At 49.2% G+C, this 10183-nt stretch overlaps 1 protein-coding gene across 1 annotated transcript in view; it reads right to left on the reverse strand.

Annotated features, from left to right (window-relative positions):
- Positions 1-695: 695 nt before the first annotated feature.
- Positions 696-10183, reverse strand: part of LRRC14 (leucine rich repeat containing 14) — a 9914-nt gene continuing 426 nt past the window's right edge. The window contains exons 2-4 of the mRNA XM_015427958.1: positions 6244-6608; positions 4025-4660; positions 696-2048 (exon numbers count right to left, since the gene is read on the reverse strand). Of these exons, the coding sequence (XP_015283444.1) occupies positions 1478-2048; positions 4025-4660; positions 6244-6566 (1530 nt within the window). The 5' untranslated portion in view covers positions 6567-6608 and the 3' untranslated portion in view covers positions 696-1477. The remainder of the gene's footprint in view (positions 2049-4024; positions 4661-6243; positions 6609-10183) is intronic.

The following is a 10183-nucleotide window of genomic DNA, read 5'->3' on the forward strand; positions in this document are numbered from 1 at the left end:
AAACAACCTGAGAATATAACCTGCTGCCCTAGAAAGTATCAAAATCACGGGGGTGGGGGTGGGTGTTGGTGTTGTGGCTAAGTGCGCAGACTATAATCTGGGAGAACCGGGTTTGATTCCCCACTCCTCCTTCGCGTGCAGCCAGCTGGGGGACCTTGGGCCAGTCATAAGTTCTTTCAGAGCTGCTCTCTCAAGGGCAGTTCTTGCGAGAGCTCTCTCAGCCCCACCTACCTCACAGGGTATCTGTTGTGGGGAGGGGAAGGGAAAGGAGTGAAGGGTGGGGTATAAATCCAATCTCTGCTCTTCTTCTTCCTAGAGGGAAAAACTCAGTGAGAATTGGGGGGGGGGGATATTTTCGCTATTGGGTCTCTGCCTTGCACAAGTATCTATCATGACGCAATTAGACATGGAAGCTAAGGTCCAAGCAGACCTATCGCCGTATCCTGATGCTTTTCAACGGCCCCGTCCAAGGCTAACAGGCAATGAAGCGGCACAGAGCGACAGTCCCAACCACCTCCTATTCCTCACCTACATCCAGAACCGGTTGTTCTCTCGGTAAAACTTGTAAACTGCCTAGAACCAGGAGGAAAGGCGGGATGGAAATGTTTCAATAAATAAATTAAAAAATTGATGCAACTCATTAAGCTTGAACTGCACAACATAAGCAGACACCAGACGCCTCCCTCTTTCTCCGATGGATCACCTTTTATTTAGGTTCACAGTTTTCCCACAAACTCTTACCTCCCCTTTGCTTGGTCTCGCTCCGGTTTCAGGGTCAATGGAGTGCCAACTCCCCCTGCCCCCTTCCAGTTGTTTCTTTTGCAGGGGGGAAAGGGGGCAAACGCAGAAGTCCTCAGAGCACTCGGCTAGTTTTTATCTCTGGTTCCAACAGCAGGGGAGGTTACCTTCCACTTCGTGTGTGTGTTTGTTCAATAAGATGATACAAAACAGATTTTTAAAAGCCTAGGTTCCTGCTGCATGCACCAGGACGGGGCTTTACAGAAAAATATTTTTGACCTGGCATGCACATTTAATGCCAAGAGGGTGTTTGCCATGGGCCACCAGATGGCCCATTCTACTTACTCCCCCCACAGCCCACCCCGCTGCCACCTGCCTGCCAATGTTTCCCTCCAACACAGGGCTCTTTCCACTGACTCGACAGAATTGAGTATGGCTATCCCAACCAATGCTCAACTCAGGGAAAAGGTCGAGCGCCCAGGACAGGTCTCTGCTGCTTCTAGCCAGAAGAAAAAGCCAAGCAGAACTATGGGGGCTGTGTACAGGTTTCTCTCTAACACCACCATATATCTGCTGTAGGGACCACATGTGTGTGGGCTATTCCAGGTCCCTGGTTTTTTCTGCTCCAAAAAGCAAACAACAGGCAAAGCTGGTAGGGACGGGCGAAGAGGGAAGAGGGGAGTAAGAGACGGGCCTCCATGCCACGTCTGCTGGCGAGGCAGCGTTCACATTGTCCCGGCTACAAAATGGAATTATCCAGGCTATTGTACCGGCAAAGATTTGTGGTCCAGACAGCATCTGCTCTGTTGGCGCTCAGCAGCATCTGCTGGAGCTCGTTGTTGACCCGGGAAAACTTCTCCTCGTCCACGGAACCGTCGAGCAGCTGGGAGGAGGTGGGCGGCCACGGCAGGTCTTCCCCGTAGCAGTCCACGGGGTACGGGTAGATGACGAGCTTCAAGTCCAAGAGCCTGATGGTCTGGTGGAGCAGGTTCTTCAGTCCTTTGGAGGAAACGGGGTTACCAAAGAACCCCAGGTAGCGGAGCCGCGAGCAGCGGCAGAGGGCGGGGAGGAGGGTGCCCAGGTGGGTGTCCATCATGCGGCACTCCATGATGTCCAGGTGCAGCAGGGTGCCCGAAGCCTCGGCCAAGAGGACCCGGAAAGGCTGGAGGAGGCAGTCAGAGAGGTTGTTGCCGCTGAGATCCAGCTTCTTCAGGGCGGGGGTGTGGAGGCTCTGGGAGAGATAGGCGAGGTCGCTTGGCAGGAGGTAGCAGAAGGCCAGCTCCAGGCTCTCCAGGGGGCTCTGCAAGTCTCTGTGGATACAAGGGGACACGACACTGAAGCACTCTGGAGGCCTCCTCTGCTCCCTCCACCACCACGAGCCTCCCCTGCTCCCAACTGCTCCCCCGCTCTGACTCCTGGCTTCACACCACCCAGGCTCCTCCCCCCAAGATGCAAGGACCCTTGGGGTTGCCACACAGGAGGAACAAAGGGGGTGCAGGCCTACCTGGATGGGCGTGCTACATCAATGACCACCACCCCATGCCCACTGGACAGTCAATAAGGGGTGTGGAGACTGCCGCTTGTCAGGCACTTTCAGGTGCCCCCCCCCCCCCGGTTGCCTCCCACCTCACGGTAACGGCTAAGGTCACTACCCCTTGGGGAAAGCACTGGCCGCCCAGCCTGAGTGATGAAGTGATGAAGAAGTGGAGAAACAGCTACAATATGGGTGCGTGCGTATCCCTTTCTCAAGTGAGGGCCCCATCTTCAGACACCTAAATCCACAGATCAGATTACCCAAAACACATTGCACTGGTCCTGCTGCTGCTGGCCTTGCAAACATGCCCGCCCGCCGCCCCCCTCGCTTTCCACTGCAGAGATTCTCTGGGACATTCTGCTGGACTTGTATTGCCTTGCTCTTTTTCCCCACTGCCAACAATGGAGGGTGGGGACACCCTCTTTGGGTGCCCATAGGATTGGACCCCCGGTCCAATCTTTTTTTTTTTAATTTGGGGGTTCTTTTGGGGAGAGACTCCAGCAGCTACACTGCAAATGTGGCGCCTCTACCTCAACCCCCCCCTCCCCCAGCCCACTGAATACATCATAAGAGATTTGTCATTGAGTATAATGGCCCCATGGGGTATAATAGAGCCGAATATCTTCGGTATTGCCGAAGATTCAGGAATATTCAGGAATGAAGAATACCTGAATTTTTTTTAAAAAGGTTTTTTTCCTTGCATACCTCTATTCCCAACCCAGCTACCAATTAATCTTAAAAAATAACAATTTCTAATTAAATGATGGTAATTTGTCCACTTGAAACCCAGTCTAGTTCAGGCTTTAAGGTTTCTGGTCCCAGAAATCGAACAGGCCCCTCTTTTGGAAACATACCAGATTAATTAATTAATTTGATTTCTCACCCAGGGTGGGTTTCAAAATTACAAGGCTCAGGGCCGGTTGCAACAATAAATATAACACAATGAATTTTAAACAATACAACATAATTAATTACACTATCAGTAAAATCTATACAAACACCAGATAGCTAACTCGTTAGATGGTGATCAGGCACAAGTCAACAACTGTTCCCATAAAACCCTATATATTTGTGCCTTTGGATAGTGACTGGTACTAGGGCAAGTGGGTGGTGAAAAAGACAGCAAAGCAGATGGCACAAGGCACGTAGCACAGGGCAAGTACCGTGCAGGGCAGTGTAGAGCAGAGGAGGCCAAATGCAGATGAACTTCTGCTGCCTCCACCACAGGGCCTGGCGGAACACCTCTGCTTGACAGGCCCTGTGGAACTGCAATAAGTCCCGCAGGGCCCTGATCTCACTTGGGAGAGTGTTCCACCTGGCCGGAGCCAGAGCTGAGAATCACCGAAACATGTCGGTCCATAGAGTGCAAGGCTCTCTGAGGGATGTACTGTGAGAGATATCTCACTCTCTCTTTTGCCCACTGGTAGCCACTTCATAATAGCGATAAATGACATAAGACTTTGCCAAGCGATCACCAAGCATGACCTCGCCAGGTCCAAGAAGCCCACCATCCATGCTGAGCTATTAGCTCAGGGATTTTTGCTGGACTGCTGCAGAAGAGGGTGTTCCACCGTGCTGAAGCCACCATCTGAGTGGTTCCACCCCCCACCCCACCCCCAGAAGCCTCCTGTCCCCTCCCTTGCACCAGTAGTTCGCAGGCAGCGTAAGAGCCCTGAACAGGCCAGTTCCAGCCCCCGGGCCTTATGCAACACATCCCTGGGACAACCGATCCCCCGGACTCGAACGGCTTACCCCAGTAGCTGGGTTAGTTTGCCCGACAGTCTGGAGGAGCCCAGGTTGAGCTCCTTGAGGCACGCCAGGCGGCTGAGCTGGGTGGCAAAGTACTGCAGGCTCCCTTCCATGCCCACTGTGAGGCGCCGAACGTCGATGTTGCTGTAGGGCAGCTTCAGGCTCGCCAGGTTGGTGAACTTGGCCAGGTGGGGGAGGACCACTCTCAAGCCAGAGAGGCCCAGGTTGTTGAAGCGCAGGTCCACCTGCCGGACGCCGGCGGGGTCCAGGAACTCCAAGAGCCCCACGGTGCTGGCGATGGAGAGCTCCTCCACGCGGAAGTTCCGGCACCTCAGGCGCAGCGCATTGCTGCTGTTGATCTGCAAGGCGTCTTTCAGGACCCCGTAGGAGGTGCTGTTCACGAAGAGGTCCACCCAGACGTCCACGGAGACAGGCTGAGGGGGCGGCAGAGCCATGGAGCTGTTGTAGGGGCCTTTCCTCCTCTTGGAGGCCCGCTTGATGCACTTGCTCTGCTGCTTGGAGATGTCCAGGCAAGCTTTCGCCAGAGTGACCGTCCTGGACCACAGGCTCATGGTCTCGGGGCCCTGCCCTTCGTCCTGAAGGCCGGTCATATCTAGGATCTGCAGCCGCGGGCCTTTACTGCCAAGGGAACCAAACAAGCAAAGCAATTAGGGCACTGTTACTCAAGTTTCATGCCTAGGCAAAAGGGCCAGTTTGGCACAGTGGTTTAGTGTGCGGACTCTAATCTGGGAGAACCGGGTTTGATTCCCCACTCCTCCACTTGCACCTGGCTGGATGACCTTGCCAGTTTGGCGCGCCTCAAGGAGCTCAACCTCCTTCCCACTGAACCTCAGAAATAAGGGTGGGGGGCTTTGTCAGCTTTCAGTTGCAAATCTTGGAATGCAGGGCCTCCCTCACAAAAGAGGCATGAAGACTAGAGAACCCTTGAAAGTTCCCACCTCCCTGCCCATGCAAAGCCCATGTGCACAGGATGATGTGCAAACACTACACTGATATCAACAGCAGAATCACAGCAAACGGTTCAATTTTCCCCCAAGTCCTCATAGATTTATTGCAAAAGATTAATTTTTTTAGCAAATATTTTTATTTTCAAAAAACAACCCAAACACACAAACTTTCAGATATAACCAACCATATAACAATTTCCAATTGAGTTTGTTAAGTACACGGACTATAAAACTTTTCAAAATTAACTACTAGCTAATATCCAAGTCTTACGAGGAAAGGCTGAAAGAGTTGGGTATGTTCAGCTTGGGAAAGAGAAGGCTTAGAGGGGACATGATTGCAGTCTTCAAGTATTTGAAGGGCTGTCATGTAGAAGATGGAGCATATCTATTCTCTCTTGCTCTGGATTGCGAGACTAGATCTAATGGGTGGAAATGACAAGGGAGTCGTTACCGGCTAAATATCAGGAGAAACTTCCTAGCTGTAAGAGTGGCTGAGCAGTGAAACAGACTGCCTCGGGAGGTTGGTGGATGCTCCTTTGCTGGATGTTTTCCAAGCGGAGGCTGGGCGACCCTCTTTCAGGTATGTTGTAGGTATGTAGGGCTCTCTTTCGGCTATGCTCCTGCAGAGTGCAGGGGGTTAGTCTAGATGACCTGCAAGGTCCCTTCCAAGTCTAACATTCTATGATTCTATGTTCTTAAACTGCTTAAGTTTTATGTTGGAGCAATACCCTTCAAAAATAAAGTCTCAATAATATGAATTTTCTGGGATTATATTATTTTCTGTTAGGTACTCCACTACAGGAAACCAAAAAGCTCGAAAGGTGCTTTGATGATTGTGTGTGCTATTCTCTGTGGGGTGACTCAGAATTTTACTTAAAATAAAGTGCTCCCAAAGCTTGTTCTGCCACAATTGAAGGGATGGACCTGAAGCCTCTCTCCATTCCTTCGCTATTACCGTTCTTGCCGTTGCTAAAAGGTAAGAAATTAATTTTGCCTTATAATTATTTCCGGCTAAATTTAACCCATTGGCAAGAAGTGCAAATTCTGGTCAGGAAAGAGGAGTACAAATTTAGTCAATACAATATAAGAAGTAAATAAGCCTGGAAGCAGCATGTTAGAACGGACACGAGTTGGGCGTGTGCAAATGTAATAATTTTATCGGCCACTCTGTGGTTTTAAAGAGCGCCACAAAGGGCCAACACGATTGCACCCCCACTTTTGGGAATCAGCGAGACTGCGTAATTTGTCACGTACCTCTTACTGCGGTGTCGGTCTTCCAGCGTTTTAATCAGATACGTCACCACCCCCAAAATCACCGTCTGGATGCAGAGCTTGTTGGGCCTCTCCCGGATCAGGGCGCGCTCGCAGTGCTGGCACTTCCGCAAGAGCTTCTGGAAACTCAGGACCGGGAATGGCCAGGTCTGCACTAAGTCTTGCAACGCCAGGGTCCTCTTGTCCATGAAGGCCGCTTTGAACAAGACTGGGTAGAGGTCCTTGGGGAGGAAGCCCAGGGCGCCACGCAAGGTGGCATGGTGGGATACGACCTTCTGCGCACAGAGGAACACCAGGGAGTGCATGGCGGCACCCCGGCAGCGAGCCAGGCCCGCCGATCCACAGACCTGTGGAAAGAAGAACTGTGCTTAGGTGTCTCTCCCAATGTATTCCAACAGCTCGGTGTTTGTTGCAAGGCCACACTTCAGAAGCACAGGCAGAGAAACAGGCATCGACAAGATACAAACAGGATGATGGGATTGCAGTAGGAACACCTGAACTGTCTTCTGCTGAATCAGACCACCGGCCCATCAAAATCAGTACTTGTCTACTCAGACTGGCAGTGGCTCTCCAGGGTCTCAGGCAGAGGTCTTTCCCATCGCCTCCTACCTAGACCTTTTAACCGGAGATGTCGGGGATGGAACCTGGGACCTTCTGCATGCCAAGCAGAGGCTCTAGCACTGAGCCACGGCATAGAATAGCCATTATGTTCCTCACTATTGACCTCTGAGGAAGGCCTACGTAGGCCGAAACGCGTCAGGTCAGATTTATCAGCCCTTGTGTTTTATCGTTTGTTATTTATACGTAACATGTGATTGGGCCTTTATATAATTTTTACATTTGTGATTAATAAATACATGTTTTTATATATATTTCCTTCATTAAGTTTTTAATAATGGCCCCCTTTCTTGCATTTGACTAACCTTTGTCAGGTTCTGGATTCTAAGTTTTAGGTTCAGGTTTTTCCCCCCTCCCCCCTTTTTTGTCCCTGTGTGAATATCTTTTTTTTTTGGCCCCCCAAAGGGGATTTTTTAAATTACATTTTTATAAACACTACATACTATAACAGAAATAGGGCAGGGGACTACACTAGGGACAAACTAAAGATACCCACTAATACCTAAAAACCCAAGAGAAGAGATCTTCTAATCAGCTTATACAAAACATCTTCATCCCGCTAGCCCCTTTACACTGAGTCAAGTATATATCATTAACTTTTTAAATTCTTAAATTCAACTATTGTTAAGAAATACCCCCAAGCATCAAATTTTAAACCTTTTTCAAAGGCACAACTCAGAGTCCTTCAGCCTTCACTTCTCCTTGCCCCGTCTCTTCCGCAACTTATAAGGACTTTTAGGAGCTGCTGCACCTTTCTCAGAAAGAGAGTCCTTCCCGGAAGAATCTGAGTCCAGCTCGCCACTGGACTTACTGTCCTCTTCTTCTTCTTCTTCCTCCTCTGGCCCTCCCATCTGTGTGAATATCATTGGAACATACGGTCACCTAAGCTGTGACTTTGCTCTCGCTTTTTTAGACCATGTTCCAGCGTTTTAGGTGTATTTTAAATTACTGTTATTTTATTTATGTTTATATGTATACGACAGGTTTTAATTGTATTTTATATGAAATTTTATGTGAGTCGCCCTGAGCCCGCCTCAGCGGGGTACAAACCAAATTAAATTAATTATTAATTAAAGGTGCCACTGAACTCAAACTTTGTTCTGCCGCTCAAGACCAACATGCCTACCTGAATCTATTTTTAAAAACCTTTTGTTCCCTGCCTTTCAAAGGGCGCAAAACATTTACTCATAGGTTGCATGAGACTGAAGGCAAATTTGGCTAACAAAAGTAAAGAAAGAAAAAAGTGCAGTGCAGCAGGAGACCCACAAGAAACAATGCAACAGGATTAGGAATACAAAACGGAATGACAATGGGAGAAGCAATGTTAATAGCAAACTGCCTAAGGCAAGGCGCAGCATGAACACAGCAGGGAGTGGCACTACCGAGGTAAAAGCCAAAATGGGAAGGGGAAGAGAAGGAAATAAGTGATACAAGGAAAGAGTTAAAATTTAGGAGAACTGGAAACCGACCTTAACTGCAAAAAGGGGCAGAACAAAACAACCCAAGCATCTGAACAACCAACCAGATCAGAAAGCTCTACCTGTGATACCTGACCTAAGATGATCACGTAAAGGAATTCAGACTCTCAATATTCCAGGAGCAATAAACAAGCTCATTCGGCAACTCATTCTAAGGTGGGCCGTGGCTTCTTAAAAACGATTTCCAAAGTCTTTTTTTCTTTGTACCCAATGAAGAGGAGGAGGAGACTGGATTTATACCCCGCCCTTCACTTGGAGTCTCAGAGCGGCTGACAAACTCCTTTCCCTTCCCCTCCCCACAACAGACACCCTGTGAGGTGGGTGGGGCTGAGAGAACTCTGACAAAAACTGCTCTTTTTCAAGGACAGCTGTGCCAGAGCTTGTGACTGACCCAAAGTCACATCAGCAGGCGCAAGTGGAGGAGTGGGGAATCAAACCCGGTTCTCCCAGATTAGAGTCCGCGCACTTAACCACTACACCAAACTGGCTCCTAAATGCACAGTCATTCTGCCTTGTTGGTGGGTGTTTTCCATTTCACTCTCCTACTGATTGACTTGGGTTATCAAAAATTGGCCCTCAAAATTGAGAGGCCCATGGGGTGGGGATGCACAGCCTAAACCACAAAGAAGCCTAAACCGCAGCCCAAATCTTCCCTTCGACATTACTACAAACTGTGAAGGGTCTGAACAGGCCAATTTCTCCATTCCCATCACTCCCTGCCCCCCTTAACTGGTGTTCCATGCCTCTTAAAGTCCAGTCTTCACCAAGCTACCTCTGGGAGTTTTCTCCCCATTTTTAAGGAAACTTCTTTTGCAGAAATCTCAACTATATCTGAGGGTGGACGAGTTTTGCGGCCCAACTCATAGGCACTTGATTGTTCTTCATCCTTTTAATAGCTGGTTTTAAAGCAGATTTAAGAGACAAGGTTCTGAGAATAACAATGCAATAACAAGTCAAGCTGAAAGGCCAAGAAACAGAACAGGAAGATGCAAACTCCCTCTACAAAGCTCAGGTGTCACAAACCTTCTGATCCCTTGGGCACCTCACAGCCTTGAGTGTTCCAGTTTGCCATTTGTCCCCCATCATACCCGCATATGCAACCTTGCCCAAAAGGAAAGCTCACCCAACTGAAGAAATCCTGGGGAATTAATAAACATACTTGTGTGCAGTGTTCCCTCTCAGCTGAATTATGGTGAGCAAGCTCACAGTTTTTTAAGCCCCCAGCCCACACCTTTTTGTCTTGGCTCAGGAAGGAGGGCTCCAGAGCAAACTAATTCATGCAGTAGCCAGATTGCTGATTCACAACAAAGGAGAATTTTTGCTCACAAGAGTCCACAGCTTAGAGGGAGCATTGCTTGTGTGGTGTCCCTACTCCCAGCTGTCAAGCTGCTACTTTGTGTGTGTATTCTCTCTGGTTTTACTGTATTCTTATTGCAGATTGCAATGCAATTTCTGTTCATATCAAACAACTGTGAAGAGAAGCAAAATCTAGAAGAACCATCCACTCCTAGGTTGAGATCTCTACAATCCCAGTACATGTTTTCCAGGTGCCTTACCCCTACTGATGGCATTGATTTACGTTGAGCAATCCGCCTTGGGTCTCAGCGAAAAATGCAGGCTATACACCTAGCAAAAAGTGCCTGGGCTCAAAGCGGCCCGCGCCACCTGCAGCGTTTGTACTCCAGAGCAAACTAATTGATGCAGCAGCCCAATCGCTCGCTCACAACTTTAATGCCAGTAGCTCACAGGGTAGAATTCTTGCTCACAAGACCCCACAGCTTAGAGGGAGCAGTGGATGTGACCCCCCCCCCCCGAAGACTGCCCCC

This window comes from Gekko japonicus, unplaced genomic scaffold (assembly GCF_001447785.1).
Source record: "Gekko japonicus isolate JY-2015 unplaced genomic scaffold, Gekko_japonicus_V1.1 scaffold838, whole genome shotgun sequence".
Taxonomy (NCBI): domain Eukaryota; kingdom Metazoa; phylum Chordata; class Lepidosauria; order Squamata; family Gekkonidae; genus Gekko; species Gekko japonicus.